The 20,816-nt window shown below is 42.4% G+C and overlaps 1 protein-coding gene across 2 annotated transcripts in view; it reads right to left on the bottom strand.

The window, feature by feature from the left end:
* GRHL2 (grainyhead like transcription factor 2) overlaps nt 1-20,816 on the bottom strand; it is an 89,818-nt gene that overhangs the window by 47,793 nt on the left and 21,209 nt on the right. The window contains exons 2-8 of one of the 2 annotated variants that reach the window (XM_063131030.1): nt 17,656-17,845; nt 15,568-15,635; nt 14,009-14,405; nt 13,220-13,275; nt 10,908-11,064; nt 7,807-7,918; nt 3,829-3,923 (exon numbers count right to left, since the gene is read on the bottom strand). In XM_063131030.1, coding sequence (XP_062987100.1) covers nt 3,829-3,923; nt 7,807-7,918; nt 10,908-11,064; nt 13,220-13,275; nt 14,009-14,405; nt 15,568-15,635; nt 17,656-17,845 — 1,075 coding nt within the window. Of the gene's footprint in view, nt 1-3,828; nt 3,924-7,806; nt 7,919-10,907; nt 11,065-13,219; nt 13,276-14,008; nt 14,406-15,567; nt 15,636-17,655; nt 17,846-20,816 lie in introns of those variants that run through there. The other variant, XM_063131031.1, reaches the window with a different exon arrangement.

The following is a 20,816-nucleotide window of genomic DNA, read 5'->3' as shown; positions in this document are numbered from 1 at the left end:
TAGTGGCTGAAGATGCTTCTGCATCAAGTGTTTGGGACTTTTCTTATTGTTGTATATTTAAAATTGTTTAGATATATGCATGGCTGTGTGTGTCCTGTCTGTTTATACGTTTGTATGTAAATAGTTTTTATACTATGAATAATGTATTTTAAAAGTTTTTAAGCTTTGTAAACCACGCCCAGAGAGCTTCAGTTATTTCGCGGTACAGAAATGTAATAAATGAGTGAAATGAATGAAGTGTGTGCGGGGCAAGCCTCCCTAATAATGAGCATTCCAAAGGTGCCACAACTGAAAAGGCCCTGTTCCCCATCACCTCAGATAATGAGGTCACCCAGAGGAGGGTCTCTGAAGATGACTTTAGTGATCGGCAGGTTCATGAGGGAATTCCCCAGCCTGCTGCCATGTAGTCCAAAACGGCTGAAAGATATCAAATTGGGAAAGGCTGAAATAGGCACTTGTCCAGGTACCCAGATCCCAAGTCATACAGGGCTTTCATGATGAGGACAAACACTGTTAGCTTTGCTCAGAAATTAACCAGGAGCCAGTGAAGCTGTTTAAGCACTCCTGAGATATGTTCCTATTAGCCGGGTTCTTAGCAACCCTAGCAGCTGTTGAAAGGTAAGATTTTGGACTAACTGCAGTTCCCAAGAAGTCTTCAATGGCAGCTCCATGTGCAACACATTACAGTAGCCTAAACATTGTTGGCAAGGAATGAGGGATGGATAGAGTTAACCTCCACCAATTTCCACCACCAATCCCATATATTACCTTTTCAAACAACAAAAGACCAAAATAGCAGGAAGCAGCCTCTGCTAAAATTTGTTAACTTTCACGAGTGGGAGCAAGTTACTACGACTTGGGCTCCCTTGGGTTGTTGTTGATTGTTGTTGTTTTCTTCATTCCATGGCAACCTGGGTCATGCTGATTTTGCCTGCAAGCTTGACTCCACCAATTGAAGTAAAAAACAGTAGCGCATCCCTACAAATGGCATTGCAAAGTTGAGTGATGAAAGCTAGCAAAGGAACCAAAGGGAAAGAAGAGCATATTTTCCAAAAATACTGCCCACCTGTAGACCAGTTCTTCCCCAACCTGATGCCCTCCAGAAAGTTAGGCACGTGAAGTTGGGGTTTCAACAAGAATAGGTCAGCTAGCTTTTCCAAGAAATGTTTGTGTATTTCTGCAAACATTGAAGCTCTACTGAGCCTGCTGATAGAATCATAGAATCATAGAATAGCAGAGTTGGAAGGGGCCTACAAGGCCATCGAGTCCAACCCCCTGCTCAATGCAGGAATCCACCCTAAAGCATATATATGATACCTCTTATATATATGCACGCACACACAAATTAAGATTTTCTATTTCAATAATAGATTTAACATTTTGGTGCAATATATATCCAGCACCAGTAAAGCTTCTCTCCAATAGTAAGGGATTTACATCTTTTTAATGAAATTCTAGAATTCCTCTGCTGGCAAACAGCTCACTGCACAATGGGGGATTTGTCTTGCTAAGCCCAGCAGGATGTGCTTCTTCATCAGCAAACATCAACAGCCCGATATCACTCTGGCTACTGATGAAAGCCTTTCTGAACTCTTCTGCAAATGGACTTCCTTCTTGCAGTATTAAGCTAGTCCTTCTGCTCCCGGAATCACAATGGGCTGCCTTCGATCCTAAGCCCAGAAAATCCCACATAGAAACGCACCGACATACCACACCCAATTTCCGCTCTGGCCCCAAACTGTTCTCAGCCACTTAGATTTACACAACCAAGACCGAACGCTGCAGCACGGATTCACATCTTCCTGCTTGTGATGGGCCTTCGCCGAATCCTCACAATTTGTAGTGATAATTATGTCACACGCTGTAACATTCTCGGATCAAAGGAGCCAAAAGCGGTACGAAGAACGTTGCAAACATTAATTAAAAGATTCACGCCACTGTGTTAGGAGATCATTTATACAGTACAAGGATATAATGCTAACCACAACTGCAGTGGTGCCTCTGGGTTCCCTGCTCCTTTCCCTCCCAGCTCCTAAGGAAAGTTGCCCTGTGACTGGACAGCAGAAGGGGAACACTCTCTGGCTTCTTCCATCAGGGCCATGGGAAGCTGCACCCCAGGAATAACATCAAGCCAAGGGGCAAATCCCATCCATCGGCCCCCATCCATCTGCCAAAGGAACAAGAGCCACCAATTGCTATCCAAGCAAGAACAACAAGAAGGGAAGGTCAGCCTGGCCAAAGAGCATCTAAATGGCCGCTTATAGCTCACTATCTTGTTCTGGCCTTGAAAGTCCTCTCCCCCTCCTCTTCCTTTCCCCTCCTCTCCCCTTTGGACTCGATGGCTTTATAGGCCCCTTCCAACTCTACTATTCTATGATTCCCTTGTGCCTTGTCATTTTAGTTTGTAAGCCTGATGGCCTGCCCCCCCCCCCCCACTCTCTGTCTCTTGATGTGAGCCCCTTTGGGAGACAATAATTGTCTGAAAAGTGGGATAAAATTGCATTAATTAATTAGTAAATAAATAAATATTAGCTCCTAAGCAGAAATAGAAGCAAAGATAATCAATGCAGAGAAAAAAGCCAGCCAGGGGCTTCTGCTTTCTTTATGTTTGCCTGCAGTCTCCTCCAGCTTTCTCTGCCTGTCTTTGGGGAAGCCTTCAGAATTCTGAACAGGAAGAGCCTGCTTGCTTTCCACTTGGCAAGTGTAACGTGAAGCCAGGATCTCAGATGGCCATCTCCAGATCCCCAGGTAACATTAAGAGTAGACAGACAACCACTATCCATGCAATAGCCATTCAAATGCTTATGACCTGGTGACACTAACCACCTGGACAAGAGGTCCTCTATGCCCCCCAGCCATGCTTTAAAATTCCCCAACTCCTCCTGTAGTACTACTGCATGATGTGTCATACCCTATTCACCAGCTTTCAATTAAAGACGACTTCAATTTTTCGATCTTTTCCTCCTACATGGAGTGCATCTCGGGTGTAGGAAAACAGGCTAAAGTGTATCATGCACTCAAATGGACCACACAAAGAGGGGGATCATTTCTGTGTTGCGAAACACAGACATCTATGGGCAGTGTCCAACACTGCCCATGCACTCACGGGACCCTTCCACTAGAGCAACAGAAAGCTAGGGGAGCCTGCAGCAATCAGAAATGAGCAAGACAGAGCTGAAACATGATATGTACTGACTTTGTGCTTCAGAAGATCCCAGGTTCAATCCCAGCCACCCCCAGGCAGGGCTACGAAAGAGACCCTGGAAAACCACTGCCACTCAGTGTAGACCAAGCTTCCTCAAACAGGTGCCCTCGAGATATTTTTTGAACTACAAGTCCCAGCTTTCCTGGCTGTTTGTCATGCTGGCTGGGGCTGATGGGAGTTGAAGTCCATAACATTCAGGGGGCATGAAGCTGGGGAAGGCTGGGGAACACAATACCAAGCGAGATGGACCTATGGTCTGACTCAGTAGAAAGCAGCTTCCTATGTTCCTTGGATTGCATGTATTCCTTCAAAATAACATTTTGATATCGCTCCAAAGTTACAATTCACTTGAATGTCAGTGAAATTTCAAAATCAGGTATTTCTTCTTTGTGGTCCCTGTGCATCTATACAGAGCCCATATGTGCGAATACACAAATGACCACTCGAAAAACCTCAGTTACAAGTAGTCAACCTGTCTTTCTCAGCTTTAATCATGACTGTTTTAAAACATCCCATATTTTGCTTTACACTGGGACAAATATGGGATACAGAATTCAAACCCTGTTTGCTGAGCAGCTCATATAAATAGGTTTTAATAAGTTTGTTGCAGGATGATGCTTTACCTTTGCTTCTTCATTGACATCCCAAGTAAACGACACGGCATTATAGGCAATTTCTTCAATATTCCCGATGGTGTTGAAGCTCTCCTTGTAATCAGCTGTAACAAACAGCATAGGAAAAAAAATCATGACTGCTTTTGTAAAACATGAACCTTTATCCTTATGCTCAGGCATGTTTTCACATTCCACATGACTTGCGTTTTACTACTAGTGATCTTAGATGACTTGCTTATTCCATAAACTTTGTAACCCACCCTGGAACAACTGTTGAAGGGTGGTATAAAAACCTATTGAACAAATAAAATAAATCAGTTTCTGACTCTTTGGACTCATTAAATGATGCCAGAGTCTGATTTTGTTCGATTGCATTCTATTAGGTGAATTCTGATGGCAGGCTTCACATTTTAGGAAGAAATAAGGTTTTCGGTACAGAGAAACATACGAGGAAATCAGCCATGGAAAACATAAATGGCAAAAACTGGGAAGGGATCAAAGTTGCGCCTGTACTGGCACCAGCCAACTATGGTTGCTAACCATATTCGCTTAGAATAGTGTTTGCAAACCAGCTTCTAATCCTGGCGCAAGGCCAGCTTTAGGTTTGCATGGGACCCTCAGCATGACCCTCTGCCAACCATGACGATGGGCTTCCCCAATGCAACAAATGACGCCTTTCATCTGCTATTCTTTCCTATGATCATCCACTATCGGTGGACAGTTGGGTAGGCAGGACCACCCCGCAATGTCTGGAGAGGGAGAGAGGAGGAGGATGCAGCCATGCCAGCTGAAGCACGGACAGAGGAAGCAGGAGAGGTATTACAGCTGGGGAGAAGGAGGCAGCAGCGCTGGGCCCTCGGCAGCTATCTGACGGTGGCCTCCTTGTGACAACCTGTCCTGCCAGATTGAAAAGCTAACCATGGTCAACGTCTATTTATTTAGTAGATTTATATCCCACTTTTCAACTGGAATCCTTGAAGCGGCTTATAATATTTATAGAATGCGACAGCTACAGCAAGAACCACGCACTCAAATAACAAAACTCAACAACACAACCAGCTGCACTGAAGCAAGAGCCAGCCTCGGATTATTATTTGTTATGTATTACATTTATATCCCGCTTTTTTTCCTCCAAGGAACCCAAGGCAGCGTACATAACCTTCCTCTTCTCCATGTTATCCTCACAAAAACAACCCTGTGAAGTAGGTTGGGCTGAGAGTCTGTGACTGGCCCAAAGTCACTCAGTGGGTTTCCATGGCTGAATGGGGACTAGAACCCAGATCTCCCGACTCCCAGTCCAACACCTTAGCCACTACACCACACTGGCTCTGGCACACTGGATGTTGATTTCAGTTAGGGGGGGGAGTCCAACTGGAGCAGACCCCGATGATCCCTTTGCCTGCTTCTGTGTCCCTCACTCCTCCCTTCCCACAGGGCACTTGGTACCAGTCGACATTACCATGGATTAGTGCCTGCACAGATACAATGCTGCATCATACTTATTCCAAACCAGAGAGGCAAAGGGGGAAATTGTGTGGGAAGGAGAGAGGACATGTGAGCCTGTGGCACATTCCTGATCTGCTAATCATGGTCTAGAGATTGCTAGTTTTATGCCTGCACGGGGCCTCTGTCAAGCCCATTGCCTTGAGGTCCTTTTATTTTGGGGAACATTCATTCACCAAACTGGATTTATAAAGGATTCCAGCTCCCTACACAAAGCTCTAAATGTCACAAGCCACCAGGAGAATTATCAAGGTTTCTTTTTAAAAAACAACAACTACAAAATACTCTAAAGGTTCCCATTCAGAATAAATCCACAAGTTACATATACCTAGCAGTCAACATACAGTGAATAAAGCAAATGTATCTTCAGTCTAAAAAGACATGAGTCTGAGCAGTATGGTATTTCTTTTCTCCACTGACAAATGGACATTTTCTATCCTTTTTGCCGCCCCTTTAATTATTACTATTAAAAAAAAACACAAGCTGTAGTCAAGAGACAATTAATATTTGCAACCTTTACGTGGCAGAAAGCTGACTGATTTAGCAGAAAGTATTCATAAGCGTGTCTGCTCTGAAGGGCTGGGATGCTGCCTGGACAAGTGAAACAATGTGCTTGGAATGTCTAGAACACTTCAGGGCAGGGAGATCTGTGGAATTTTCAAATGGGAGATTTGGCATTTCAGAGGAGCTGGGAGTCAATGCCAGCATTTCAGACTTTCATCCGCATTGTGAGGAAGTTGGGTCATCTTTCCAGACAGAGAGATCTGTTATCAAGTCTAGATGCTAGTACAAGATGATAAGCAATATTAGGTGGGAGATTAGACTCAGGGCCAGGGTCAGGGGTCGGTATCATAGGGCCTTTACAAAGGGGGCACACTCCAGCAGGGGGCACACTGCTGGCACCCTGGTCCTAATCCTCCTCCTCTTCACTATTGTTGCCTATTCATCTGTGCTTTTTTAAGTATATGAGCAGTGACAAAGAGAAGCAACAACAGCCTCCCCTTCTAGGACTAGTAACTATTTATTTATTTATTTATTTATTTATTTATATATATTAATTAAATTTATATACAGCCCCCATAGCCGAAGCTCTCTGGGCGGTGTACAAAAGTTAAAAACAGTGAACATTAAAAAGTATACAAAATTTTAAACTATCAAAAATATATAAAAACAGTATAAAACAGCATCCATTTTAAACAACAACAGTTCTGGGGTCCATTAAAAAACAAACTTAACATATGTTGTTAAATGCTGTTAAATGCCTAGGAGAAGGGAAAGGTCTTGACCTGGCGCCGAAAAGATAACAACGTTGGCGCCAGGCGAGCCTCATCGGGGAGATCATTCCATAATTGGGGGGCCACCACTGAAAAGGCCCTCTCCCTTGTTGCCATCCTATGAGCTTCCCTCAGAGTAGGCACTCAGAGGAGGACCTTAGATGTTGAGTGCAGTGTACGGGTAGGTTCATGTCGGGAGAAGCGTTCCGTCAGGTGTTGTGGTCCCAAGCCATGTAAGGCTTTATAGGTTAAAACCAGCACCTTGAATTGGGCTCGGAAACGTATAGGCAGCCAATGCAAGCGGGCCAGGTAGCTTTTTCCTCCAGGAATTTGTCTAACCCTCTTTTAAAGCCATCCAAGTTGGTAGCCGTCACTACATCTTAGGGTAACAAATTCCATAGTTTAACTATGCGCTGTGTGAAGAAGTACTTCTTTTATCTGTCCTGAATCTACCACCAATCAGCTTCATTGGATGTCCCTGAGTTCTAGTCTTTTGAGACAGGGAGAAAAATGTCTCCCTAACCACTTTCTCCACATCATGCAGAATTTTGTACACCTCTATCATGTCTCCCCTTACTCCCCTTTTCCCCCCAAACTCAACAATCCCAGCTGTTGTAGCCTTCTCTTATAGGGGAGATATTCCAGCCCCTGGATCATTTTGGTGCCCTTTCCAATGTGCCCTTAGCACATTTTGTGAAGTTCCTCACCCCCATATTCTCCATATAAATATCACAAGCAATACTTTATGTCAAGCTGACATGATAGTAGTCTTCAAATATCTGACAGGCTGTCATGTGGAAGATGTGTATATATGTGCGTATATATTTTAGACTGAAGAAGAGCTATGGTCAAAATGTGTTTGGTTATGTTTTATTTGAGGGGGGGTTTTGGTACTGAATGACACAGTGGCTGTAAGTTTTAGTTTGAAGTTGTAAAATTGTTACATTAGGTTTGTGAATGTTATTTATTTTCATCAGCATATATATCTCAATTGAACGGTTGCTTCTTTGCTCTTGGGTTGGAGTACGTTTCCTTCTTGGAAGCTGACCAGACTAGGGTGGTCCAAAGCCAGGCTGATTGGTTGCCAGTTGGTTGGCCATCCTCCAGAACAAAATCCACTTCTGGAAATGGCCAACCTAAGCAGAAAGTCTCCAGCTTAACAAAACGCACTGGGGGGCATGGATACTCACAGGCCCACTTGCTCACTCACCAATATCAAGGACCCTCTGTTTAGCTGTGTGCTGCCGCGAATGCCAGTATTTCCAGTGTTTCAGCTGCTCATCGCGGTTTTTATCTTCGCTGAACACAACCATGATCACACTCTGGAAAGACCACAGAACAGTCATCAGATGATTGATGGGACTTTGCCCAAATGCTAAAAAAAAGAGAATCCTTTCGAGTGTTGTTGTTATTATTTACAAAATTTATAAACCGCTCTGTATCTAAAAGGATTTCTGAGTGGTGAACTCTAAAGAAAAACCAATCAAAATACCAAAGAATACACATCTTTAAAATCAAGTTCTGTGAATAAAAACGTGGTTGATCATTCAGGAAAGGCTTCTATAAATTCTTCAGCTGGCAGGGAACTCCGCAGAGAGGGAACCAAAATATTAAAAGCTCTACTGGAAGTTGACTCCAAACAGATTGCAAGTCCATGCGGAACCATCAGGAGCGCCTCATCTGATGACCTCAGGCTGCTAAGGGAGAAGGCGCTTTCTCAAATATTTATTAATAAATGAGTTTTGCCATCCAATCACACCCTGCGTGCATTTTGTTCTTGATTCTGTGATAAAAGCAAATAACAGCAGGACTCCCAAGCCCAGATAGAGATACAGGGGAGACTTGCAAGGCTCAACAGAAAACAGCTACAAGAGCCATGGCATTTGCAATATTATAGGCTCCCTCTCTTTGGTTTGTTTGTTTGTTTGTATGTATGTATTTTTTAAATGTAAAGAAGTTTCAAAGGGGTGTACGATACAAGGAAAAAAGCTACACCAATATCATCTAAATCTACACTGAAATGCAAAAGCAATGGAACAGAAAATCAGCAACTCAGCCATCGAAAGCTTTTTCAAAAAGTAATGCCTTAGGGTTGAAACAAGACATGGTGTATGGGAGATCCTTGGATAGAATCTATTGCATTTATTTATTTATTTATATAGCACCATCAGTGTACATGGTGCTGTACAGAGTAAAACAATAAAATAGCAAAACCCTGCCACATAGGCTTACATTCTAATAGAATCATAATAAAACAATAAGAAGGGGAAGAGAATGCACCAAACAGGCACAGGGTAGAGTAAAACTAACAGTATAAAAGTAAGAACAAAATCAAGTTCTAAAAGCTTTAGAAAAAAGAAAAGCTTTTAGCTGAGCTTTAAAAACTGCGATTGAACTTGTAGTTCGCAAATGTTCTGGAAGAGTGTTCCAGGCATGAGGGGCAGTGGAAGAAAATGGACAAAGCCGAGCAAGGGAAGTAGAGACCTCTGGGCAGGTAAGAAACATGGCATCTGAGGAGCGAAGAGCACGAGCGGGGCAATAGTGTGAGATGAGAGAGGAAAGATACGAAGGAGTTAGACTGTGAAAAGCTTTGTAGGTCAACAGGAGAAGTTTATATTGGACTCTGAGGTGAATTGGAAGCCAATGAAGAGATTTCAGAAGTGGAGTAACTTGGTCAGAGCGGCGAGCCAAGAAGATGATCTTTGCGGCAGAGTGGTGAACAGAAACCAACGTACTGATGTGAGAAGAAGGAAGGCCAGTGAGAAGAAGGTTATAGTAGTTCAACCGAGAAATAACCAATGCATGAACAAGAGTCTTGGCAGAAGAGAGAGACAAAAAATATTATTTAAATTATTATTATTATTATTATTATTATTATTATTATTATTGTGAACCGCCCAGAGAGCTTCGGCTATTGGGCGGTATAAAAATGTAATAAATAAATAAATAAATAATAACAACAACAACCGCCGCCATGGTGGGTTGATTCAGCTTGGGAGGTTAATTCTTTTCTCCATGCTGTCTTCCCAATGAAAAATGCCCTATATTTTTTGCCCCCTGGTAAATTAATGGTGGAAACTCACAAGCTGTTGATTACCATCAATGCCTAGTGGTTGTTCAGAGCTGCAAACATCTTGGGGACCATCTTGGGGATCAGAAGGGCCACCTTCTCCCACATGAGCTTGTTCAAACCTTAGAATTATCCTCAGAGGCCCACCTCCAAGTCCTTCTGCCCCCCAACATTAGATGAGCGATGACCAGAGAACGCTTTCTCAGTTGTGGTGCCCCATATTTGGAAGGGAATCCTTGCTTGGTACTGAACTTCATGTCTTTTTGATGCCCAGTGAAAAAAGATCTTTTTATTTGCCCAGCACATAACCAAAGCTGGAATTAACTGATGGTTTTTTAGCGGCTGTCTTTTTAATATGCTCTTTTGCTGTCTTAATTGCTTTCTGTAGATTTTAAAAAAATGCATTTTCTGGTTCTTGTTATTGTTTTACTCTTTTTATGACTGTAAGCTGCCCTGGAAGTTTGTTTAAACTGAAGGATGGGATGTATAAATGAGAACTGGGGGGAGGAAATAGCAGGCCATGACATTTTGCTACCAAGATTAAGTTTTTAAGTTACCCTGCTTCAGTGATTTGCCTTGCAAACTCTTCTGGGCAGAAATGAGCTTAAGCTTCTACCAGAACATTGGCCATTGTAACAAATGGCATATTTAGAGGGTCATGGTGGCTTCGTTTGGACAACACAATAGTCAATGGTGGATTAATAGTCAACTCCATGGTTGATTATCGAGGGGGTACTCCCCACACAACATGATTATAATCAGCTGTTGTGTAGATTAAGGCCAGCGTTGAGTTGACTATTAGTCAATGGCGTGTTTGAATGACACTTCCCTGCTCTCTCCCCACCCCCAGTCCTCCCGCTGATATCCTATCAGCCATTGCAAGTTCTGCCAGCTGGATTAAAGCAGCAGCCTCCACTTTGGTCGTCCTTGCCAGGGAACTCTGTAGTTGCAGAAAATAACCAACTGTGTGTGACAAAATAGTCAACAGTGCCGGACACAAAACATGATAACCAACGGTTGTTCAAATAATCAACTCTGCACAGATTAACCAACTGTGATGTGAAAAAAATCCCAACAGACGGCACAATAACCCACCGTTGACTATTTAACCAACCATTGACTATTTAACCCACTGTTGGTTATCATGTAATCTGAACCCAGTCAGTAAAAGTAAACACACCCACACATTAAAAAGTCTTTAGCAAATCAATGTTATCAATCTCATAATAGACCAGCCATACCCTAACTTTGCTGATTGGGTGTCTGAAGCATTTGTTGTCTCCAGTTTCACTCAAAGTTATGGCATAAAACTGTCCCTTGTTTAAGTAGGTCATTGGTCCTTCTCCTTGCTTTTGACGCAGGGATTTGGTTGCTTCCAAAGTATACCGAAATGTGCTGCTGTATGAAGAAAGTAAGAACAAAACACAGACAAAAAGAACAGTTTAAAAAAACCAAAAAAACCAAATCCCTTATGTTCTAAAATGTGAGTATTAGACTTGCTTAATGAACCCTAGCTGTTTTTTACCCTGCTCCTCAGACAAATGGCTCAAAGAATGACTCACATGTAATTAGTAAAACAAGACAGTCCCTGTTTACAATTTAAAAAGACACGACACAAACAGAAAAAAGAATGGGAAGAGAAGAGGGGGGGATTAAGAATCTCAACAGGGCTGGTGGTACAGCCCTGCTTCCTCCTCTTACCTCCCTCAGCTTAGCCCATTTGAGTGTCTGCTGGTGGCGACAGTTGAGGGAGGAAGAGCAATAATAATAATAATAATAATAATAATAATAATAATAATAATAATAATAATAATAATAATTTATTTCTTACCCGCCTCTCCCTCTGGATCAAGTCGAGGTACAACACAAATACAAAACACCATAAAATACATACAGTTGATTAAAAACAGTAAAAGTACTTTATTAAAAAGCAGTGCATTATTAAAAGGCATCTTAAAATTCAACTGGGTAGGCCTGCTGGAAGAGATCCGTCTTTATGGCTTCTTAAATTTGGAAGACTCTTAAGTTGACAAATCTCTCCTGGCAGGCCATTCCATAATATGGGGGCCATAGAAGAGAAGCTCCTCTGGGTAATGGTTGTCAGCCTAGTTGTGGCTGACTGGAGTAAATTTTTCTCAGAGGACCTGAGTGTGCGGGGTGGATTGTATGCGAGAAGGCGATCCCGCAGGTAACTTGGACCCAAACCATGTTGGGCTTTAAAGGTAATAACCAGTCTATGCTAGGCTGAAGTAATAGACTGGACCAACTGGTTTATCAACAGCAATTTGAGCTCCTATTTGTCTGTTCAACAATATTCTTAAACCCAGATATAATATACCTGACCATCTTTTCCAACTCTTTCTAAACCACAAGGTAAATTACTTCCAAACGATCATTCATGCCCTAGAGTAGGAGGAGTGAGATGCAGGTATAGCTATTTTGCAAAGCAATTTCTAATTTGTATTCTTCTGCTCTTATCTAGCTTTGAGGCCCAAAAACCTATGTGATCAGAAGTAATTCCACTAAACTCAGTAGGCACTGGATTCAGACTTTAGTTCCATAACATAGATTCTTTTTGAGTGAAGATTTCCATCTAGAAGAATACTAATAAACCTTAAGGCTTTAAATTTAAATTTTCTTGCCTTAGCACTGGGGTCCCGTGAAAGCAAAGGAGGGCTCGATTGATATCTTATTGGAGTGTCTAAATAGCCAATGAAAAACTGTTTCCCTGACATCTTGTCCAATGAAATTGGTGATGTATGAAATGACAGGTATTATGGGGTTTGTCCTTATGTTATTATTTCCATTAGCCACCATAATTCTCTCCCATGGGCCAATTCACACCTGTGTCTGACTACAACAACCGTGTGGGCAGAGCTAATCACACAGGTCTGTCTCACCTGATCATCACTCTCCTTTCTGATAGGGTGGTAATTGGGTGGGTGGGGGGGAACTCACACAATCAGTTTTCCTTATATGATTGCAAGATAACACACATACATTACTATACCACATAGTAGAGTACCACGGGGAAACTGCTCCCACATAGCTGTGTGTAGAGGGAGAAATAATCCTCTACTGGGGTTTTCCATTGACAGTCAAGACGACTGTGAAGGAGGGAAAATCCAATGGCCAATGTTATATCCCATCTAAGCATTGCTTTGCTATGTTGCACAAATAATACATACTAAATGTACCAGTGCTGGTCACTATTACAAGATAGACTTCCTCTTCTGAATTTCAAGGGAGAGAGCCAAAAACGACATATCTTGATTTATTTGCAATTTCAGTGCTTTGAGCCAAATTTCAGCTTTTTATTATCTGGAGAAGTAACAATTTTGATATCTTCACCACTTAAGTGAGTCGTTGAGAGAGATATTATTGGAAAATAGGGAATAAGTATGCTAAATGGGGGGCGCCACAGTGTCCTGAACAATGGCGTGGCACTACATATATGGCAAGCGAAACTGGAGTCCCATATGCCATATATTTTAGCCTGAGCCCAATTATGAATCTACTGTATTTCCACAATTCACTCATTGTCGTTACTTACTTGGCTGATTGTTCATAAATGTATTCCTCAGGTCCTACGGAACCACTGCGATATTTCTGAAAGATGGAGAGAAAGTATGCAATTAAAAAATAGTTTTTTTTTCTTTAATAATGTTTTTATTAAAGATTTTTATATATTCAACATATCAGAAACATTATAATATAATATAGTATAATATAATATATCACAACGGACACACAACTGACTGTACGCTATTTTCTAGATTTAAGCAATGGAGAAAAACAACAGGCTGCTCCGTTGCTTATCCAGAGACTCGTTGCTTAACATGTCATGTGGTGGTCTCTGCTGTCAAACATAGCGTGTTGAATGCACTATTTTGGGAGCACATAGAGTTCTCCGGCAGAAGCAGCAAAAAGCACCCTGGCCACTCCTCTACAGCCAGCAGAACTCGCAATGGCTGATGGGATAGCCCTGGGAGGAGGGAGGGTGGAGCAAAAGCCAGCTGGAAGGACGACGGGATTTTCAGCTGTGCAACAGGGGGCGGGGCAACATGTCGTGTGAGGAGTACCCGCAACATAACGCATGTTGAGTTGCCTATTCCCGCCTCCGTTGCTGAAAGTGTTGTCCAAACTCAGCCTTACTGAGGGAGGGGGCCCATCGAGGGCATCTTGCCCAAGGGCCCTCAAAAACGTGGAACTGGCACTGTTTATTGTGGTAGAGATAATAAGAGAAACACCAGAGATCCTTTGAGAAAAGTGGGATACACATGTGACAAATGAATAAATGACACTACTTTCACACTGACAGTGCCCCAATTGATGGACATACCTCTGCCCCGCCATCTTTAAAAGTATCACTGTAAGTACTGTCGGGAGTGCTCCGCTGGTCGTCTTTCATATAGGTTGAATGGGGCGTGATGTTGGGCACTTCATAATGTGCATGTTCAAATATAACCCCCCGGTGCTCTTCATTTTCTCCCCTTGCGTAATGCACCGATGGAGCCATGTAAATAGGGGTATACTCTTCCGCTTTCACCACCATAACTCCTGTCACAGAAACGGAGGTTGGGCTTCCAGATACGCTGGAACTGAACTGCTCCCTTTTAGACGACTCCAGCTGCTCCTGATTCAAGGAAAGATTTACCGGGACAGTTTTCAAGACCTGCACTCTGTTTTCACCACTGTTGCTCAAGTTACTCTGAGTTTCACTGGTGGAAAGACAGTTTCTGAGGGGGGAAAGTGAACAAAAGATCATGAGCTAACTTTTAATTACATCTTACACGTGATAATAACATCTTAAAGTGATTAGTGTGTGCAGCAATCCTAACCTTTTTGGGCCACTGGACACATTTGGAATGTTGAGAAAGTGTTGTGGGTGCTGTCACAAAATGGCTGCTGTGGGCAGAACCCAAACATACACAAAACACGACCAAAAATCACAAAACACCAGGCAAACACACAAAACACAGGAAGAGCATCCCACCATTCCTCACTACACTCTCCAGCTGTCGAGGTCGCTCTCCATATCCCTGCTATGCTCCGTCATTGCAAACTTTTAAGAAGGACTTGCAAACATGTTACTGTGGCCTCCTCATGATATGAATACTGTTGTTGCTGCTATTGCCATTGCTATTGTTTCTGGTTTTATTGCTGGCTTTTACTGCCTTTATGTTTTTATCGCTTTTAATATTTTAACATCATCATCATCATCATCATCATCATTATTATTATTATTTACATACCACTCCATAGCCAAAGCTCTTGGGGCAGTTTACAAAGATTTTATTGCCGTAAGCCATCTTGGGAGGGCTTCTGCCCTGAAAGGCGGCCAAACAACATTTTAAATATATATTATATTATTGTTGTTGTATTATTATTATTTATATTCCTATACCGCCCATAGCCGAAGCTCTCTGGGTGGTTTACAAAAGATTAAAACAACTAAATATATATAAACAAAATTTTATTAAATCAATAAAATAAATAACTATAAATGTTGTAAAGATTTTAGACAGCAGCTTTGATACACGACCTGCATACACATTCCCAGGGGATGAACCAGGAGAAATGCTTGTGGACTTCATACTACAGTACATTGGGACTGTAACTGCTTTGATTGTAAACTTCTATAATCTTCACACCTCCCTCTTTCAGGTTCTTCAGCTTGTAAGATCCTTGAGCCATATTTTTTTTTGGCTAATTTTACTTTTGGGTACATGTCACAGTTGCTTTCCTAACACACTCCTTTATGTAATGTTTTTTGGAAGAGGCGGGGGGTGGGGGGAGAAAGAAGATCACAAACCAACATGTTTTGTTTCCATTCATATCCAATCTGATTTTTTCCCTTAGATGTATCTTACTGACGTGCTGTTTTCAAAACTACTGTACCTTTTATCCTGGTCTTCTTGATTCTCACTCACTTTGTTAACAGACAACAGCCTTTTATCTCTAGGAACCTGAAATAACAGGACACATCATGTGAGTGTGATGGTAGAATTTAGGTGTAACAAAGTGAATCCTTTAGCAAGGCCAGAAATGGTAGGACTAGTCTTAATTATGTATGGCAGGACCAGTAGCTAGCTGGTGGTCGAGACATGACTCCAAGCAATTTTATCTGAACCCAGTGACATACTGCTTTTTAAAATCAAGGCATCACAAGACGTTTGCCCACAATTTCAGGGCCAAACTTCATGCAACACTTGATGTATCCCTTGAAGTTCTCTGTATCTTTCTCCCCTCCCCTTTTACTTTAAATATCAGCCATTTGGGAGTGGGGAGGCAGGACAAGATTGGGACCAGAGGGCAGTTGAGCGCTTCCTTGCTGACCTCAATATCAGCTGGAGAAGTCCATTCACTGGAACTGCAGGACAGGAGGAGAGGAACCCTCACCCACCTCCCGTACATTGCAGTCACAATCCTGAACTCACTGTCTCTGCCAGTGCTGGCTCCAGGTTTTTGAGGGCCCTTGGGCAAGACACCGCAATGGCGCCCCTCTCTCAGCGAGTCTACTTTCTCATCACCATTGTCACCCACTCCCATAGCTCCTCCTCTGCTTTCTCATCATTGATCTCACCTGCTAGCTTGACAGGCAGAGAGCTAGTGAGCAAGTAGGCAGTGGCATCTCCTCCTCCTCCTCCTCACCACCACCACTGTCTGGCCCAGAGCAAGAAGTAGCTGAACAAGCAGGTTGCAATGGGGAAGAACAGGAGGAACTCCAGGGGCTCCTATAAATGGGCCCCTGCTGGGACGTGGGCCCTCAGCAGATGTCCATCCATGCCAACTCTTGACACCGGCTGTATCTCCCCAATTACTGGTATTAAAGCAACAACAACAAAAGGTATTCAAGGGTTACATCTAGCGTTGCATGAAACTTGGCCCACACTCATAAAGATAAGGGTAAAAATGTTTTCTAGATGGAAGAGATAGAAATCCATGCACACTTTAATGTTTATATTATTTATTTAGGAGTTTGTATCCTGCCTTTGGTCCACAAACACAACAAAACATGAACAAAGCATGTTTATGTTAATAAAAACATAAATAAAGCATAAAATACCATCAAACAACCACCAACCACTTCCCGACTCCTCCAAGCAACACTAAAGCCAGAGCAGCACTTAACTCATCCATAGTTAAGAACCCAAATACCTGTAGAAATAAAACATTCAACTCATGTGACCTTCCCCTACTTAGTGACCCTCACATGAAAGAGGATTAGCACCTTGTTTTTAGTGCCCTGCAGATGTGTTGGAATACAACTCTCATCAGCTCCAATGGCCATGCTGGCTGAGGGTAATGGGAGTTGTAGTCCAGCACAACTGGGAGAGGGGCAGGTACCAGAGAGAGGTCTGGACTAAAAGCAGGGATGTTGAACCTTGTTTCAGCCCGAGGGCCAAATTCCATTTTGGAGAAGCTCTTGGGGGCCACAATCCAGTGGCGGCTGGTTTCCAGAAAAACAAAATGACCAGCACATTTTACCTTAAAGCTCTTACTGCTAGTAGCTAACCCTTAGGAGAGGCATTCCAACTTTTTAGAATGGGTAAAAAGCTGCACAAAAGCCAGGAAACCACCACATGATCAGTGGGGGGAAGGGGCATGACCATCTAGGTCCCCAGGTTCTGAATCCTTAGGCTAAAGGCTACAAGAGAAGAAGCTAAGTGGTCCTCCTGAAAAAGGGCATTCCACAACCTTAGTGCCAATACCGAAAAGGCCCTGTCCCATATCACAGCCAACCATACTTATGAAAGCAAAGAGATATAGAACAAGGCCTTGGATGACCACCATAAAGCCCGGGCAGATACATTTGTGAGAAGACGTTCCTTCAAATAACCGGATTCCAAGCCGTTGAGGACTTTATAGGTTATAACCAGAGGCTCGAACTGAGGCCAGGAATGCCCAGGAACCAGTGTAGGTTAAATAATGCACTTCAGGGATCAGATTTCAGGAAAGTGGAGGTATAACCTTTGAGCTCCCTACCTTGTAATAATCATACAGTAATCCAAGAGCAGCAGCACTGTCCTCATCTCCGTTGATGCTCATCATAGCCTTAGTAGCTGCTGTTAAGGGATTCTCCAGATAGGATTTCCAAGCTTCATCTTCACTGGTGTAGGCTCTTCTGCTATTGAATGGAGCATCACTCGGCACAATAGTCACAAGGCGGTTTTTACTGCAGATGAAAAACAGTCACACATAACAGCATGCCATGGGACCCAAAAGACCTTTCCTTGCAATTCCAGAAATCACATTCAAATTTCACTGGCAAATCTAATCCTAAACTGGATGAGAAAACTTTTTCTTTTTGAAATCCAACCAACGTAATAATAAAAAAGATGCAACAATAAATATCAACAGAAAAGGAATTGGTCTGCTTAAGTACCCTGTTGAAACACAGATTGATACCTTAATTATTACTCATTGCATGTAAGACACCCACACCCACACACAAACACCCACACCATTTTGAGACAAGAATGTATACAAATAAACTGTTAATTTTCACCAGATGTGAACTTTTTCATATTTATGAGTAAATATATTAAAAACAGCCACATTATTCCATGTCCTTGAAAAGCTATTTGTTAGAAAAACAGTATTGCTCTACTGGCTTTGGAAAGGTGATGTGTTTGTTTTTAGCAATCACTGATGCACAATGAAAAGCACACTCCAGTGATTAATGGGCACAACCTAGTAAAAGCTATTTGTCTCTACACCACTGATCTTAATTGCCCATTGCAAAATATTTCCATCAATCTCTTAACTATACTTAATAGACCAGCTGTATGATGTGGTCTTCCATATTTTTTTCCTCCACCATCCTCCCTTTCCTGAATGAATCCCCACCCTATCCCATCTTCTGTCAGCATTAATCACGGTCTGGCATTATGTCTGCATCCACACAAAGCATGGCTAATGCTAACTAGGTTTTGCGAGCCCAGGTTGAAATGGTACCTGGTTAGCATTGACTATTATTAGATTTGATACACATGAAATTATGGTTAAAACCACAAGGGAAAAGAGAAGAAATTTGCCCAGGGCTATATAGGGCCAAATGAAATCCCTTTGTGGCATGGGTTGTTTGCATGAATGCCCAAAGAATGGAAAGATGAATACATGGAATCAGTACATTAGTAGGGCCTGGGGCAGGGGGTGGAAGCAGGAAGGACATTTACATAGACATGTCCTAAATCTCAGGGAAGTGGTGGGCAACTTTGGGCATTCCAGGGGGCCAATTTCAACACCCCCAGGCCCACCAGAGATCACATTCCACCACCATCCCACCAAAAACACAGGGGGAGTTTTTTTAAAGTCACAGTTTGCCCACTGAAAAACTATTTTCTAGTTTTTCTGAGCTTTTTGCTGGCTTAGCTTCTGGTGATGACAGAGGTGTCCCCTGCCCAGTCTCTCTGGACGCCCCCCCCCCCCATTGCAGCAGGAAAAGAACTGCACACCAGCTCAAGATTCTTCATCCATTGAGTGGTTTCTGTGCCATACAGTAAGTATGGCACAGAAACAGAAAGAAGGAAAGAGGATGAGGAGAAGAGAGATTTAGGCTGCAATTTTGTGCACACATATCTGAGTAAGCCTTATTAAACAGACATGCATAAGATGTCCTGTAATGCTGTAATTACCTAGGAGTAACAACCATTGAACACAGTGGTGCTTACTTCTGAGTAGATATGTATAGGGTTGTGTCATCAGAGGGCAGATATGTTAGTCGTCTATTGCAGCGAAAACGACAGAGTTTTGGGGTATCTCACTGTTTGCAGTCCCACGTACTCTATATAAACCAAAAACTCCCCATAATACTCCATGCATCTGATGAAGTGGGATATAGACCAAAAGTTTGTGCAAGAATAAGCATTTTAACGTGCAATCCTGTGCATGTTTAGATAGAAAAAATGTCCTACGACGCTCAGCATTGCTCAGCCAGCAGTAGGGCATTTTTTTGTCTAAACATGCATAGGATTGTGCTGTAAGTCTTCAAGGTCCCATAACACTCTTTTTGTTTGTTTGTTAATAAAATCTGAAGAGTTTAATGTCTGGGGCTGTTCACACAACACACCAACCCACACTCAGTGGATGAGTGTGGGTTGTTAGTTCAACTGTGGGTTAGCATATTTTCTGAATTCAGGACAATTTCTGCAGAGCAGCTTGCTAACCATGCATTATGGCTTCTTTTTCTCTATCAACCCACCTTGAGAACCCAGGTTTGTTGTTGGGTTATTCAGGGTGGTTAACAAGCCACACTGCATGATTAACAAGTCACCCTCTAGAAAATGTCCTGGGTTCAGACAACACACTAACCCACCATTCAAAAACAAATCACGGGCACCAACAACCCACTGTGTGGGTTAGCATATTATGTGAGAGCCCCACCACCACCACCAAATGTGGACATTGCAAGGCAGATAAAGAAGAGTCTGCGAAAGTGAAACTCTTTGTATATTTCATTGGAGAAAGGGAAAGAGAAATAAGCAAGACACTGTGTGCAAACATTCTCCAAGCACAGCATATTCTAGCTATAATAATAGATTGTTTTGATGCCCACTGTAACCCCAGAAAGAATGAAACATAGAAAAGATATAGCTTTTTCAGACCAAGCAACATGGGAAGGCATTGAGGAATATTGTACTAGTTGAAAGATGCTAGCAGCCAGTTGCAATTTCAAAGCTATTCGATAAGGGATTTGATAGTGGGTGTTGCCCTCAACCACTTCCTGGTCCCTCCCAGGAACTACAACCCACTCAGGCCTTTAAAGATGCAATTGGAAACAAAGAAAAATATATCCAATGTATTAGAAAACACACATGCACAAGCCAACTTGTAAAGATAAATGATAGCTCAGCACTCATTTGTTTATGCAGTCAACCTGGACAATAAGGTGCAGTTCTGTTCGTCAAATAACCTTTTATTGGTGGATTGTTGTTTCAGCCACTTCTAGAAGAGCCACTTCTCTCTAGTGGAAAGGTCATTACTGCACAATACTACCCCACTTTCCTAAACAAAGCACTTGGTTAGCCATACAGACAGAGATGAGACATGGACAACTACCAAAGACACTCAAATTCTCCAGCCTACTGAACTGAGTTTATTAACAAGGACTTCCAATACATTGTGTTCCAGTGTACCTAATGGCA

Source organism: Elgaria multicarinata, chromosome 7 (genome assembly GCF_023053635.1).
Source record: "Elgaria multicarinata webbii isolate HBS135686 ecotype San Diego chromosome 7, rElgMul1.1.pri, whole genome shotgun sequence".
Classification (NCBI taxonomy): domain Eukaryota; kingdom Metazoa; phylum Chordata; class Lepidosauria; order Squamata; family Anguidae; genus Elgaria; species Elgaria multicarinata.
Note: the sequence above shows the minus strand (reverse complement) of the source record. Positions and strands in the feature narration are given on the sequence as shown.